At 50.8% G+C, this 15648-nt stretch overlaps 7 protein-coding genes and 1 non-coding gene across 8 annotated transcripts; 4 read left to right on the top strand and 4 right to left on the bottom strand.

The window, feature by feature from the left end:
* Window positions 1–160: 160 nt before the first annotated feature.
* On the top strand, window positions 161–986 carry J4E92_010462 (uncharacterized protein; the record flags this gene model as incomplete). The annotated part of the gene is made up of 2 exons (XM_051501799.1): window positions 161–504; window positions 581–986. The coding sequence occupies 2 exons, from the start codon at window positions 161–163 to the stop codon at window positions 984–986; spliced, it is 750 nt and encodes a 249-aa protein (XP_051348034.1).
* A 378-nt stretch (window positions 987–1364) lies between these two features.
* J4E92_010461 lies at window positions 1365–1501 on the bottom strand. The gene has a single exon. It is a non-coding gene; the product is annotated as a tRNA-Arg (tRNA).
* Window positions 1502–1929: 428 nt separating this feature from the next.
* Window positions 1930–2700, bottom strand: J4E92_010460 (uncharacterized protein; the record flags this gene model as incomplete). The annotated part of the gene is made up of 1 exon (XM_051501798.1): window positions 1930–2700. One exon carries the CDS (start codon window positions 2698–2700, stop codon window positions 1930–1932), a length of 771 nt encoding a protein of 256 aa, XP_051348033.1.
* An 808-nt stretch (window positions 2701–3508) lies between these two features.
* On the bottom strand, window positions 3509–5193 carry J4E92_010459 (uncharacterized protein; the record flags this gene model as incomplete). Its single annotated transcript, XM_051501797.1, has 4 exons — window positions 3509–4348; window positions 4402–4791; window positions 4840–4922; window positions 4971–5193. The coding sequence occupies 4 exons, from the start codon at window positions 5191–5193 to the stop codon at window positions 3509–3511; spliced, it is 1536 nt and encodes a 511-aa protein (XP_051348032.1).
* Window positions 5194–6310: 1117 nt separating this feature from the next.
* On the top strand, window positions 6311–6830 carry J4E92_010458 (uncharacterized protein; the record flags this gene model as incomplete). Its single annotated transcript, XM_051501796.1, has 3 exons — window positions 6311–6346; window positions 6397–6602; window positions 6626–6830. 3 exons carry the CDS (start codon window positions 6311–6313, stop codon window positions 6828–6830), a joined length of 447 nt encoding a protein of 148 aa, XP_051348031.1.
* Window positions 6831–7295: 465 nt separating this feature from the next.
* Window positions 7296–7641, top strand: J4E92_010457 (uncharacterized protein; the record flags this gene model as incomplete). The annotated part of the gene is made up of 2 exons (XM_051501795.1): window positions 7296–7561; window positions 7596–7641. 2 exons carry the CDS (start codon window positions 7296–7298, stop codon window positions 7639–7641), a joined length of 312 nt encoding a protein of 103 aa, XP_051348030.1.
* A 5453-nt stretch (window positions 7642–13094) lies between these two features.
* Window positions 13095–14138, top strand: J4E92_010456 (uncharacterized protein; the record flags this gene model as incomplete). Its single annotated transcript, XM_051501794.1, has 2 exons — window positions 13095–13219; window positions 13325–14138. 2 exons carry the CDS (start codon window positions 13095–13097, stop codon window positions 14136–14138), a joined length of 939 nt encoding a protein of 312 aa, XP_051348029.1.
* A 623-nt stretch (window positions 14139–14761) lies between these two features.
* On the bottom strand, window positions 14762–15309 carry J4E92_010455 (uncharacterized protein; the record flags this gene model as incomplete). The annotated part of the gene is made up of 3 exons (XM_051501793.1): window positions 14762–14900; window positions 14968–15060; window positions 15125–15309. The coding sequence occupies 3 exons, from the start codon at window positions 15307–15309 to the stop codon at window positions 14762–14764; spliced, it is 417 nt and encodes a 138-aa protein (XP_051348028.1).
* Window positions 15310–15648: the final 339 nt, after the last annotated feature.

Raw genomic sequence — 15648 nt, 5'->3', positions numbered from 1 at the left:
TGCCCGGTAGCTATCCAACGTACCTTCCATAGCCTCAGCCGTCCTTGCTCATATGGAACACAAATCCATATTTTCTTATTACAAACAGAAACGAGACGACCCATCTTACAAACAGCTTCTATCCCAGTCTCACGATACAGACATCGAAAGCGCAACAGCCATGACCAACAAGCCCATCGCCATTATCGCGGGTGTCGGCTCAGGCACCGGCGCATCCCTTGCTCGCCGCTTCGCGAAATCCTACCCCGTCGTTCTACTAGCCCGAAACCCCTCAAACTTCGATGCTCTTGCCGAGGAAATAAACAAGTCCGGTGGTGAGGCTTTCGGCATCTCCACAGACGTCAGCAGCGAAGAGAGTGTCAAGAAAGCGTTTGCGAAGATCAAAGAAGTCCATGGCGGGGCGCCTGTCGCAGCGATGATCTTTAACGCAAGTGCGAGACCATCTAGGAAGCCATTTCTGGAATTGACGACGGAGGAGTTTGGAATGGGGTGGGAGGTTAGCGTGTACGTTGTCCTGGACGGAGTCTATGTCATTCCAATGTCCACATGTACACTATACTAACAGATCTCAATCGTGTAGAAAAGGAGCATTCCACATCGCCCAAAACGCAATCCCGCTCCTTCTCACCCACGTCCAACCAAACCCACCCAGCGGCACCTACCCACCAACCCTTATCTTCACGGGCGCCACGGCCAGCGTGAAGTCAAACGCCCAAATGTCCTCTTTCTCGACCGGGAAATTTGCTTTACGTGCCCTATCTACGAGCCTTGCTAAGGAGTTCGGTCCGCAAGGTGTACACGTCGCGCACGCGGTCATTGATGGTGTGATCGATATCGAGCTTACGAAGAAATACATTGAGGGAAAACCGGAAGAGGCGAGTATTGGGAGTGAGGATATTGCAGAGGTTTACTGGGGGCTACACACTCAAGGACGAAGGGGCTGGGTTAATGAGGTTGATGTGAGGCCGATGTTGGAGAAGTGGTAGAGGAACTATTGAAGTAGAGATAGCCAGAGTAGTATAGAACACGATGAAGATTTGACCCAGCAAGAGTGAGGCTGTCTGCGCAGTTGATCTGCCGTTGGAAGGCCGATTGCGGGGTAATGCTGCAACGAGTCCGTCAGGCCAGCATCGTCAACGTCTAGCGGTCTTGCTCTTCCAAGGCACAACAAAAATCCAAAAAAAAAATCGAAGGTATTCAGCCGCGGCGCGGGGGCAGCGAGGTACGTAGCCAGGTTGCACTCACACTCTTATTGCTGGTTGTGGGGATCACTCGGCGGCTCGTCAAATTCCCTTCTCGGCTTGTTCTAAACTTCATGCGTGATCTCCCAATGCCGGCAAATTATTGAAAAGCCAAAAAGAAGACGAAGCCCATGGGGATCGAACCCACAACCTGACTTGCTGTTAGATGCTGCTGAGATGAGAGGTGATTGGTGAAGTGTACCTTTGGTGTTTATGCTTTCTGACCGAAAACCAACGCGCTACCATTGCGCCAAGGCTCCGAATAGATTTCGATAGAGAACTTTCCAAACGCAACGTTTATATTCTCAGTTAGTTGCGCGCAGCAGCAGCTTCGAAGCCGATCTCTTTGAAGCAGAGCGCCCTAACAAGGACAAGCCGAGCAGTTGTTCCATTGAATATGTGCTTCCTTCGCATGAGGGGCAGTGTGCGTCGTGCTAATGCTTTGACACATCACTATGCCCCACATCGAACCACATTCTTCGTGTCGCTCCGCAGATTCATGCACACCACTGGAAAACGAGGTATAGATGGTCCATTCAGATAGCAGAGTTGCTAGACAAGACATTTATTGCTTACACGAAGGTCTTACACAAACGCTTCCACATGCGCGGAGTTTTCCAGACGCCAAACTTATGCAATCGCTAATCAACACAACATGTACGCCAGACTGACAATAGTGTGTAGAATCTTAATTCCGTGGCTTCCTCCACAACTGCTCCGGGTCCAGTTGCCGTGTTGGAGACACTCCACTACTCGGCTGCGAGTACTCAATACCACATGCCCCGCGATCCAAAGCAAGCGTGTTCAAGTTCCAATGGAGCTGCTCATCAGGATCTGTCGCCAAGCTCGTTCGGGTACGTCCCTGAGGCTGGTATTGTGCTTGCTCGGCGTTTGAGTTATTTGACGCCATCAAAGAAAGAGATAATGTGTCAAGCTCGGTCGCAAAGTCCATCTCCTCTTTGCTAGCTTCCAGGGCAGAGCAAATGTTGCTCGGTCGTGTTTTTGCTTTAATTTCCAACTCGTATACTCGCTGGTCGCGCGAGAACTCTGCTTCGAGCTGTCGGTGCTCGGCATACCACTGCTCGTACTGCTCTTTACTCATTTGTCCCATAGGAGGGTAGGTCGCGTTGTGCGCCGCTTGCCGTTGTTCCCAAATCTTCGCTGCTTCGACTTGAATGCATTCGTTACATACAAAGGCAGCGTCAACCGTGTCGCCATACGGATCGATGCAGTTTTCGCCACAATCTTCGACAAGATCCGTCCGGATGCGGTGAGAGCAGAGTAGCTGGTGATAGAGACGACCTTGGCACGGCGCAAAACGCTTGGTCCGGATGTTGTTGAACGTAGAGGCGGGTATTTGTTGCGAGGTAGATGAAGAGGCGAAGGGGTTGTTTGCTCCTTCGTCCGGGGTGCTCGTCCAGCCCCATCGACATGCCATTACGAGATTTGCATGAGACATGGTGTCGTCGGAGACTTTAGAGTTTGGCATGGCCCTAAAGGCACTGTTCGAAAAATCCATAATGAGGTTGATCTCCAAGTTGGACTTTTGAAGTTTGCAGAAGATATGCGGGTGGCGTCAGCTGACAACGCGTGGTTGCCTTGAATGATGGTATTGATTGGTCCTTCGAAAGTTACACAGTATCGAAGTGATTGGTGTTGTGCGATTCCCGACGCGAAAGTGATCAAGGTCTGCGTTGAATAATCGGCGCTGTTCCTGTGGTCGCGTGGAGGTGCATCGTGTGTGCACAGAGCGCTAACAGAGTGTGACGCTAGCTATCGCGAGGCGTTCACTCTATGGTCCCCGGCAGTGAAAGGTGTATTGGCAACTCTGGTGAAGCGGGCCGATAGTGATGTGTCGTACGAATGTGCTGCTGAATCCTCGACGGATGATGTGCTGCTGGGATGCGCTGCGATAAAACGTGGTGAGTCGTCGCGCGACGCGCTGCCTGGGTGGCCAAAGCTCGCGATAGACGCTAAGCCTTGTTCGGGCCGATGACGAAATGGAACCTTCCAGTATCTCGCCAACTCAGCATCCAGCCACTCACCAGCCTTCACACATGTATCACGAGTAGTTCTGGTTGAGACACCGAGGAAAAGCAATTTGAAGAGGGGAACTATTGTCTCAGCACCTCTACGCGTCGTCATCCAGTGAGGCGACAGGAGAAGGGGGTGGCAAAGAAGTAAAACAGGTGGATCAATCGAAGCACAATCCTGCTAATCGTCTCTATATCCAACTCAATACCCTACAATCTCCAGTTTCCAAGTCTCTAGATCAAGAATCTGAAACCTCTCTCGGCACCAACCCCAGGGACAGCGTTGATTGCGCCTTCAACGTGTTCTCCACGAGCAAGTTTCTTGTTCAGCCGCCCCAGTATAATGCGCATAATGACCGCCATGATAATGGCCAGTGCTGCAGTTGCGCAATCCACACTCAGGGGAACCGTCAAATCCGCCGGACCACTCTTTGGCTGAGGATACATGTAGCTTGCATAAATCGAACTCGTATTACTGATCGCGTTGATGAAAGCCAGTGCAGCCGCCCTCTTCGCTGGCGGACGAGGCAAAGAGTTGGAGATCCAGGCCAGAGCTACGACATATCCAGTGTATACACCAGGTACCATTAGCATCATGGCAACGTAGCGAGGTGCTGTTGCAGTCGTAGCGGCGGCAAGGATGAAGGCTGCTACGCCGACGCAGAGAGGGAGGACGATGTGGAGGAATCGTTCGCCGGTGCGGTCGGCATGCCAGGCGTTGAGGTAGGTGGTGATGACTGCGAGAACATAAGGTGGCGCTGTTAACAGAAGTGTCTCGATGTTCGGGTATCCTAGCGTCTTGACCACTGTTGGGAAGAAGTTGGTAACACTGGCCGAGGATACGTTCGCTAGAAGCATGATTGTAAGCACCCAAGTCTTGATATCGAGTAACGCAAGCTTTAGGCCGTGGAAGAAGGTTTGCGACTCTGCCGAGACCCAGTCGTCTTCGCCAACGTCTTCCTGGAGCCTGTAGACGGCGAGTTGGCGTTCTTCCTCTGTGAGCCAGGAAGTTGTTCGAGGGAAGTTGGGTAGGATCCAGAAGGCGCCAAAGGCAATTGCGACGGTAATGATACCCTGAAGAATCAGCTAACATTCCAGACTCCCGGCTTCGCGCGTGCGATACTTACCTCGATTATGAACACCCAACGCCACGCTCTCAAGCCCTGCGTGCCATCCATATTACTTGTGATCCCCGCGGTGATGAGCCCACCGAAGGCTCCCGAGATCAAACTTCCAGAGTAAAGAACCGCCGTTCTCAAACCCAGCTCTTTCCTCGTATACCAAGCGCTGAGGTAGAACAGACATCCTGGGAAGTATGCGGCTTCGATGAATCCCAGGAAGAAACGGCACACCACCAGTCCTGCGAAGTTCTGGCATGCCGCGGTAGCGCCCGATATGATACCCCAAATGATCATGCACGTTGGGAGGTATATGGCTGGTTTTCCTGTCTTGTTGAGGAACAAATTTGACGGGATCTGCATGAGGATATAGCCGACGAACAGGATGGAGACGGTGGTCTATTCAAGTTAGTGAGAGACTTGCTGTTGATTTCAGCAATGACATACTTGATACTGCACACTCGTGAGTTCCAGCTCGTCTTGAAGACCTGCTAGGCGAACGGCAGCGATATTGTTCCTATCGAGGTAATCTGAGCATTATTAGCGCTGCCCACCCGCGGCCATCTATCAAGACATACTCATGATATACATCAGGATAATCATCGGCAACAATCTCGTATCGATCTTCCGTCGCATCCTCTTCTCTGCTTCAATCCTTTCCTCGGCACTCATAGCAGCCACCAACGGCGGTGGGACCAGCTTGCGATGCCCATCGACGACCCCATTTCCTGCTTCCAGAGTACTAGGCGCGATCTTGTCATCCGAGATATGCTCGATCGAAGGTTTTCGGTCGTCGGCCATTGTCGTGCGCGTCGAGCGAACTATGCGATTATCGATTCGACGTAGGCAATGCGATGGCGTCAAGCTGGAATGTGGTCAAGGTGAGGGCGCAGCGACAAGAGACGACAAGCAACACTGCGGGGCCCCAAGCTTCCACTTATATGAAGCTTGCCCGTACTCCCAAGCATTTACCGGGATAGCTCGCGCCATGTACGTCGTCCAACGTCCGTCATGCGACGAAGACACACCAAAGCACACCCTTACCACCTAGCCGAGGGACGGTTGCCGACAACCGTGCAGGAATGTCGGCCCGCTGTAGAGATCAACACCTCACGGCGACCTGACAGCACATATGATTCGTCAATTGGGCTATCATTTAGTCGTAGTAATATGCTGATGCAACGGGTGTGCATGTGACGCGGGCTGCGCGTGGTTTAGTGGGTTCGTGTTGGAGGATAAATCGACATGCGGGGTGAAGATCGACCGAAGCGTCATCGTTGGCGCAATGAATCCGGGGTAGCTGAACGGCTCATTGCACGGCAACTGCAAGCGACACACCCTTTTTTCTTCCATCACCATTCTCATCGCCGACTTCGCGGCCTCCATGACTTTTCGCTTCTCTTGGCACCTTGAGTACGTAGTATAGCTCGGTGTGGCTAAGGTCAGCGCTGCTTCCACTGCTCATGGCGCGAGCACCCCGAACGGTCACCCTGGCAGCTACAAGGGGCGACAAGCTCTATCCACGACTGCAAAAGCTCTTATGCAGTCACCACGGGGGGGTTTGGTTTGAGATGGTTCAATTGAGCTACACAGGGCGAGCCATAGAGCAGAAAATGAGACACGCTTGTCGAATGACACATGTCATGAATCGCATTACACTCGTCTATGTGTCGCTCTATGCGAACAAGACCTATTCGTAGTCACACCGCAAAGCGCGAGGTAAAGGCAGGTAGAATGCTCGCTGCCTACGCCGGGCTCCGCATCTGCGCAAACGGCCAGAGACAAGATATCATTTTGACCAAGTAATCTTGACTTCTCAACTCTACTACCCAACAGCGAATCAAATCCACATCAGAAGCAACTACCTCCAAACTCAGCCGCTCCCGACGCCGAGTATCCCAACACCAGCTACAATATCATGCCCGCAGTACCCCAAGACCACTATGTCTGGACTGTAAGGATGTATCTTACACTTCACCGCTTACCGCATACTAAACTTGATAGGTCGTGGTCCGAGGAAGAGATCGCTCTCTGACTATCCCAAGGCCGGCGCATATTACAGATCTGATCTCAAACGGTCCCGCGAGCAGCGCGAAAGCGGCTGAGCTCAGGGCTCTGGTCAAGGCAACCGCTGGATGCACCATCGTCTACGACTTCTCTCCACCGATAGGCCATGGCTTCGTGTACGATGAGAACTCGCTTTTCTCGAAGTGTTGGACTAACTGTATTATAGCTACCACATGGCCAATACTGTTGAGACAAACCCACTTCAAGAGTATGTCGACTTGGACGCGCTCGCTTGGGTACAGCTGAAGCGCCATCGCAGGTCTGGAGAGTCCTTGAGAGCGGAGGTCGTAGATGTCTCCGAGTCGCAGGTGGATGAGGGCGCCGAGTTTCCTTTCACATCTGCGGACGAGAACTCCAGTGACGATGAGTAAGATCGTACAGGAGAATCAAAGCATGTGGCTGCCTGGGTGGACATTTTGGAGTAAGTTGGAGTATGTCTCGCGGCCAGCGGTTCGCTGTGGCGCAACCTTAGAAGTCTGGCTTTCCAGGCCCCATGAATTTGAGTCAGTTTCTTATTGGGCTACCAGAATCTACTTGAGCGAATAACAGTGGCCAGGTATCTAGAACGTACGGGCTGTGGCTTAGTGCGAACGTCTACCACGGTTTTATACGAGGCGCAGCCGCGCACCTCCTCGTTAAAATCACTCGCATTCTCATTCCATCACCCTTTTCTTCATACCGCTCTCAGACTTTCACACAGATTTTTCGTCTATCACCCATTCTACCAAGCAGATAAATCCACAGCACATACAGCCATGGACAACGAAAAGGACACCCTCCCGGCCTATACTAGATTCTCAACCCCGAAGCTATCATGGCGTGTTCCAGCTACCAGCATGCGAACACCACAACAACAATTCGAACTGGACCTCGAGGCCCTGAAGAACGACGGAGAACTCGCCAGGATCGGGGCAGAATCCGACGAAGACACGAGGAAAATGAAGATAGACCTCTTCTTCCTGACCATCAAGCTCCTCATCTTCACTGTCGCGGCAGTATATATCCTGGGGTTTCTCTCCGACGTACTCGCTGCCGGCGCGCCGCAAGTCAAGGCGGTGGTCAAGGCTGCACCAGCTGCAAAGGTATGTTTTGGTTTGCAAAGGTTCCTTTTGTATGATATACTGATACCGTCGTAGTATTGTCTCCCGCAAGGAGGGAGCTGTTCTACGCAAAAAGAAGTAGCGAAAAAAGTAGCATCTCTCGTCGGGCATTATTTCTCTGAACACAAGGAGGAGGTTGAGGAGGCTTTGTTTGGAGCCTGGGATGGCGAACTCTAGTGCACACGGCCACGCGCCAACCAAGACCGCGTCATGAGAGGACGTTAGGGGCACGAGATACCATTCACGTATCTTCTAGGCTATTCTACCCAGGCTGTACGTGTCTGCCAAGGAATTCTCCCTCTCTATTTAACAATGTGAATAGTAACACTACATACTTCGCAAATAGCTGTAGTAGATAAGGTTCTCTTAGATCTACTATACGTGTTAACTAATACTACTAGCGTTCTTAAACTTACTATATATTTAACTTAAATTTTTAATACTTTTTAAAGTACTAGGTATAGTAGAGAAAGTAGAGATACTAAAAGTTAGTACTAGTACTTTATAAAACGCTATTATAGCGCTCTAAAAAGTAGCTTAAAATATAAAAATTTAAAATACTAATATAGTTATATAAGTTATATAAGTAATAAAAACGCTAAAGTATGTATTTTATATTTTTTTATAGTTAACTTACTTTAGTATATATAATTCTAAAGTTTAGTTTTTTTATTTTATTTATAGTACTATAATAATATAAAGTAAAATAAGCTACTTATAATTTCTAAATTATATAACTACTATATACGTAAAGGTACTTTTTATTAAATAAGAGAGATTGTAATTCTTAGAGTCTATTTAACGATGTAATAGGTGCGCAACGTACACGTTAAAGTACACGTTATACTAGAAGCTGTGTACTTATCAACTTTGCATGGTATGTATGCGGCAAGGTGCAACTTTGATTGGAGGCACCACTGGCGTAGCAATATCAAAGACGTAGCAGACATCGATTTTCGGTTTCTAATACCGGCCTTCTTTACGCCGATATGTTATTTGGTCGTCTGTATCGCTCCAACCGTCCGCTCTCACACCCCAGCAACCCGCCAATCTCAGTTCCCAATTGCATTCCAATGATGCGTCCCTCGACCACGCCCAGCATTATCGGTCTTCGTCCAAGTGGTTCGTGCGGGTGGTTCGTAGAGGTGCGGGGCCAGTAGCGAGGTTTCGTGGGTGATTACTGTGACCTTTGTAATGTGACGCAAATTGACTGAATGCGAATGTGATATCTCTGCGGTGGAGATCCCGTGGGACGTCCTCGGATATTCTGGTGGTGATAGTACGACGACTGGCGGTGGGTTGACGAGGGCTGTCTGCCTTGCCGAGATCGAGAAGAATCGATGTAGATGTTAGCATATCTACAAGAAGGCATATAATGAAGCGGAGCTCACAGATTCTACGGATTGAACGGTATTGTTTGCCCGGTGACCATCGGCGGACCATTCCGAAAGTGTATTCAGAAGTGGCGGCCCCCCTTGATATGTGATTGTAGTGAGTGCTGTGAGCTTGATAGCAACAGCTAGCGAGAATGTGTCACCCAGAGAAGTTCGGGTCCAGGGGGCTTGTATTATGGATTTTAAACATAGAAAAACACCTAATGATGACAAGTAAATAACAAGCATTACCTAATTATGGGAAACTTTTTTCTTATCGCACTGCTATGTTCACAACCGTCAGAAACATCGATGTCCAAATATCCTTCCTCCAGAATCCAGTTGATGTACGCGAAAACTTGTCCCTCCGCTGGTATCGTATCAGGCCGATCCATCTCGTCGTAGTGTGACAGCGCGGAGTCAAACGTAGCGCTGAAAACTTCGGGATCATGTAAATCTTCCAGGACTTTAGCCCGCGGTACTGCCAGGCCATTCGCGCAGCATTGCATATGGGCCCAGCCGTATTGGAAGTGTTCATCTTCATGATCTGTGGGATTATAGAGCCTTTTGCGCCATGTCGTCTTCTTCTTTGGAGGTCTGTGAAGCCCACTCGAAAACAAATGTCTGTGCCGAAGAGAACAGCAAGTATGCTCACCACCCAAGAAATCGAAAAGAACTAGTCTTGTGAGAAGGTATATGTACTGGTCTAGTTGAGGCTTCGGTGGGTTTGAAACTTCGATATAACTCCGAATGCGGTCTTTCCATGAGGGATTATACCATTCGTCTCCATCTTCGAGCAAGAACTTAACAGGTGTACACCCTTTCGGTGAGCATGCGCATGTGCAGTCGTCGTATGGCACACCAAATGCCTCCTGTGCCATTTCGAAACAGTGTGCCTTCATGGCTGATGTGTCCTCGCTCCAGGTGTAGGGTGGCCTTGTAACGCTCATACGCTTCGCGTGAAGATGGAGGGCTGTTAAAGGACTCGTCTCATGTTTTGAGTCTAACCGTGCACCTCTTTGTATCAACCAATTTATCATCCCATAGTTATGGCTGAACCAGCTTTGCAGGAACGGAGTCCACCCATTCTCGTTGGGTTTGTCGATATCGTGAAAACCTAGAGACCACAGTGCATCTGCTGTATCTGAAGTCATTTGGACCTCTTCACCAGTGGTTGTAAAAGAGTTATAGAGTCCCTTTCCATCGAGCTCAAGAGCCGGAGGAACATGAATCCCATGTGACAGAAGCCTTTCGGTGATGGATGGCGCAAGCTGTTCCTGTAACTCAAGCTGCACCAACCCGAGCCTAGAGAAGATAGAGGTTGGTAGACATGACTCAGCTAGATCCCTGATACGCGTATGACGATCACAAAACGCCTGGATGAGTTCAAGTGAAATCTGTGATCTTTTGTGATCGTCACTCAACTTCAAAGCGTATTGCAGCAGGCTGTAGTCTTGTGCTGGGGTAAAGATTCCGCAGTCCGCGTCGAGCAGATATTGGACAGAATCGAAGATTCCTAGAGCCACGGCAAGATGTACAGGTCGCCGGCCATGATTGTCTTCAATGTTGATATCCACACCTCTTTCCATTAACATCTTCAGTCCGGTTGGCCATAAGACAGCGAAATGAATCGGAGCAAGCCCGTTGATCGGTGATTTACGATTCAAAATCGATAGCTTAGTCCTTTTGATTATATGGTGGAAATGCTTCTCTTGTCGCTGCAAGATGATTGGCACAAGATCCCCGAGATCCATGACTAAAATAAGACGTCAGGAGCATTTTGCAACGAATGAACCAAGACACTTACTATCGATTTGATCCTCAAAGATGTTCAGCTGTGTGACATCGTCACGAAAACTGATGCATCGATAACCTGGACGACTATCACCGAAAAAGGGTTTCGAAGTATGTCCTTCGGCCTTTACGAACAATTCTAGTATGGTCCGAAGTCCTGGAATTATGGTAGATTCGACACCCAGGTAGAACAACATTGGGTCCATGAGCTGATCACATGTGGTGCCCCCATGATGCGTCAAAGCCTCGAATGTCTGGTCGGGTTCAAGGTCTCTAATCACGTTGGGATCGGCCCCCCTGTCTACCAAACCTTGAAAGAGAGCTGCGTATTCCGCGACGCAAGCTGAGTCAAGATCTGCGACGAAAAGATGAACTGTCTCCTACCGAATGCTCATTAGAATACAGCTCTGCCATACAGCTGCATATGCTTACATTCAAGACGGTACGACCGTCGCTGTCCACATCCAGAGCCGAGGCTTCAGCGTTGTCGAACATCCGTTGGAGAGTGATGTGGAGTTGGGTCAAAATTTGACGCTTGCCAACGTACCGCCCAGCCCCTTGAAGCTCACGGACCTCCTTCAGACTGTTCGCAATCGCACGAAACGCTGGCGACGTCCTCGAATCCACAAGTCGGCTCGTACCAACTACGATTGGGCTAATCGAGAAGCTGTTTATAGTTGACCAGTTCCTCACTTTGGCACCGAAGTCGATGGTATGATATAGAAGCCATGACGGAGGAACAATCTGCATGGTTATCTCGAGACTTTGCTCCGAACTTCGGTGATCCGGACAGTATGAGAAGTGTTGGGTTCGAAAAGTCCGGGTGAATCGAAGTATTGACAATGGCTGCCAGCGACGCGCAGTACCGACAGTACGACATTTGCATCTTTGAGGTCTACGACCAAGGTTTACTATGCTTCGATGGACGGGTTGGTATACCGAGGATCCGACATGGATGTGGTCCGTAGCGTAGCCAGAGTTCACATGTGGGCTGTGTTTGTCAGGGCCCATAGTCAATTTTTCGATGGCCGCGATGATCTGCTCTGTATTTGCCAAAGTCATTTCTGTGATCTGTCGACTTGATTGCCGTGATGTCATGTCCGCTTCATAGTCTACCAGGAGCCGTTGGGTATCTTGTAAGATGTGTTCCGTTCTGGTGGAAGTGGTCGCGAGGGTACGATGGACTTGTTCGATGTGAGGAAGTAGCTGTCCTGTGTTTGTCGCGATGTTGTTCGACGTATTATTGACCGTCTTGACGAGCGTCAGGGTATCGCTAACATCAAGCCGCGTCTGGTCTGCAGTCGCCGCGATACTTGATGCGAGCTTGCTGTACGCTAGTCAATACAGTGGTCTTCTCCAGGCCGGGTGGCCAGCTTCAGTCTCCTTGGAAATCCACTTACAGATTCGCTGCCTCCAGCCATAAGTTAAGAGTGCTCTTCTTCTGTTCGAGTCGATCACATATGCTTGCCACTTCTTCCTTCTTACGGACCGAGCAAATAGCATCCCAGCCTCGTCGCAACACACCGTCATTCTGACGGCCGAGCAGAACTTCCAGCGTCTTACACAATTCCTCAGTGAGATCAATGTACTCAGCTAGAGGCGTGTCAAACGTCGAGGACGCTACTGCCGTCGCGAAACCAGGCAAGCGGTGATTCTGGACCTGTTGGGCGATCTCGATTTGCTGACGTAGGTCGGTCTGCAGCTGAACAAAACGCCGCGGCACATTGCGCACATCTGAGCAGAAGCGTTCGAGACAGGACGATAGGCGTAGAGCTACGTCCACGAACTGGACGACAGCGGCGACGGCGCCGACCACCTCCGCCATTTGAGGTGTTGTGATAAGAAAGATGGATAGCAGCAGCGGGGAATGGGTTCATATGCATAAGCACAGCTGACCTAGCTCATTCTGAGCGAATAGAATGCGTGCATGATCAAGTACATGGTGTTGGCAAGGCTGACCTTCAGCCTTGCTACCAAATTGATCAAGGCGATGAACTAATGTCAGAGTTTCGTCCGCTTTATGTCAAGCACAGGTGACTGTGATGTGCCCAGCCGTAGCTAGCATTTATTGTAGACCGTCTACATCGTTGTGATGGTGAAAGTAAAAGTGAAGGTAGGCGCGTCGAGGTGGATGGCAACTACTGGACCCTGACGCTAGCAATCATTCACGGTTAGCGCGACATTCATCGGAATCGCCTTCCGAGATGGCGCGGCGACAATCGTAAGCTCTTGGTAGCCTAACCGCCTTCTCGAGGCTTCTGATGCTTGCTCAGCTTCGTTATTACACACTGTCGCCTCCGCGTTGGCTCTCTAGCATCTTCTTCACTCAGCCTTTTACACATATATCATTCCCACATCCACTACAACCATGGCAGCCAACGAATCGAGCTACACCGAGATGAAGGGCGACTTAGAAGCAATCGGGGCGCATTGCCAGATGGAATACTGCAATGTACTAGACTTCCTCCCATTTCGCTGCGAGAGCTGTCACGGGTAGGTACTTAGCTCTTTCAAACCTCCCACTACTACTACCGCGTCTATCCCGAACCCGGATGCTACGCGTCCCCGAGTACACCATCATACTAACACCCATCCCAGGAAATTCTGCCTCGACCACCGCACCGAATACGCACACAAATGCCCCAAAGAAGGCGAATGGGCGCGCCAAAAAGCCAAACAAGCCCAAAACACCACCCCATCCGCCCCCAAACCCAGCGTCTACAACCACGACTCACAATGCGCCGACCCCTCCTGCAAAACCTTCATAGACACCGCGCGCGCCCAAGGCGTCCACTGCCCACGCTGTAACAGACGGTACTGCCTCAAACACCGTTTCGAGGAAGACCATTCCTGCTCCACCCTAACACCCCTCGGCGCGCGCCCCCAGAACTACGTACAAGCACGCACGCAAACCGCTCTCACTCGGCTAAAAGCATGGGCAGAGCAAAAGAAGAAAGATGACGAGAAGCGTCGTTCTTCATCCAAGAAAACAGGCGGTTTCCTCGGCCTAGGCAAATCCTCCTCCTCGACAGCATCCTCCGCGCAAGCCGAGCTCAACGCCCTCAAACGCGTCGCCAAAGGCGAGGCCAGCATCTCCGCCGAGAAACGCATATACCTACACGTCGAAGCCTCGGCCGATACAACCAAAGCGAAATACCCCACGGGGAAATTCTTCTACAATAAAGAGTGGACCGTGGGGCGCGTGTTGGATATGGCGGCGAAGGCGCTGCAGGTACAGAATGTGAATAACCGGGGTGGGGGTGAGGAGGAGAAGCTACGGGTTTTCCATGTGGAGGGCGGGAGGCTGCTCAAGTTTAGTGAGAAGATTGGGGAGCCGTGTCAGAATGGGAATATGATTGTGTTGTTGAGGGGGGTGGGGAGTGGAGAGGCGCCGGATTTGATTGATTTGTAGATGGGAGGGGCAGTGGGAGCATGGCATGGCATGGCGTTTTGTGGATGTGTTTTTGCGCTGGAGATACCCTGGTGCTTATGATGGGATGATTGAATGAATGGATGAGTGATCATATGTGTAAAGAGAGCGTACATATCTCATCGAAGGCGTGACTCAGTATGTCAACTTCCCTCGAGCAACAGACAACACACACCCCAACCGCCGACGAACATAGACGTTAGCTTGATACAATCATTATATTTAGATTTATCCTAATTCGGTACTGATACAGCACTAAGTGGGCGTCGAGCACTTCGAACGCCGGTGCCATCTCCCATGCATGTAGATGCAGAACCCCAATGTAAACGCCAATGCCAACGCTATATTGCATGAACCATGCCCTTGGTATATACCCATTGCCCTTTCTGCTTGTGTGCTTGACCATGTCGCGCCATCGACCAGCACACGTCGGTCTGGCGTGCTTCTGACCTTCCTGGGCGCGTCCCAGTGTCCGCGGCGGAGGTGTATCGTTCGCATCCGCGATATGGAAGGTGTGTCGTCTCGCGACGAGTGTTACTGCATGTCTGGATATCGCTCGACGTATCGCAGCATGTATCCATCTCTTGCCCTCACACGTCATCCATTCAGTCGTCCTCGTGCTCCTTATTACTGCACTTCAACCCATGTATCTTTGTCCCCCAACCAACACTCCCGAGGTTATTCGCGCCATCGGAAATAGCGAGGAACTGATCCATGTTTTCGTCGCCGCTGCAGTCGTAATTGCTGTAGTGGCATTAGTTGCTGCCCTCAAGAACACCAACCCCGACCACAACACAAGGAAAGAACTTACTCATAAAACCGACAGCTCCAGTAATCATCCCTATCCAACACAGCCTTGACGTCGTGTCCGCCTACTAGAATACTCTGCACGCGCCCATCAATACTATATCCCTTGCGTCAGCTTAATTCCTAAATGACACACGAACCGACAGGTGTGCGCAACATACAGATTATTATCCAGCGAGAGACACTGGTTATTATACGCGTCGACACTGACTTCGCTCAGGAACGAGGGCGCGGCGAAAAGCTGCACTTTGATCTTTGTGCCGCTGATGGTGTCGTCGGCTAGTACTGTGCCCGTCCAAGCCAGCAATACTGCGGACGCGGAAACGAGGCGGCTACTGGGCTTCATATCGGCGGCATGCGATGCGTCCGAGGCGTCGCGCGAGGAGTCGTGCGTTTGCGTAGGTAATAGGCGCGAAGAGCAGGGCTCGGTGGTCGGGGTAAAGCGTAAGGGACGGCGTGCGACCAGCGATGAGGAAAGGATGAAGTCGGTGGTGGATGACGGCGGGAGTGTGGGTCGGGGGTCAGGTGGGCGATGTGGTTGGGCGGAGGGTGGGAGGGATGCACCGCCTCCTCATTGCCGTTATGACCGCACGGACGTTTGCGACGGGATCGTGACTGCCAATCTCCCTATACCTATCTTCTGCATAGCTTGTCTTCACGATGCGGCCATGCGATGCGCGATATA

This window comes from Alternaria infectoria (genome assembly GCF_024043175.1).
Source record: "Alternaria infectoria strain BMP 0036 chromosome Unknown scaffold_36, whole genome shotgun sequence".
NCBI classification, from domain to species: domain Eukaryota; kingdom Fungi; phylum Ascomycota; class Dothideomycetes; order Pleosporales; family Pleosporaceae; genus Alternaria; species Alternaria infectoria.
This window is presented reverse-complemented; position numbering and strand designations above follow the sequence as displayed.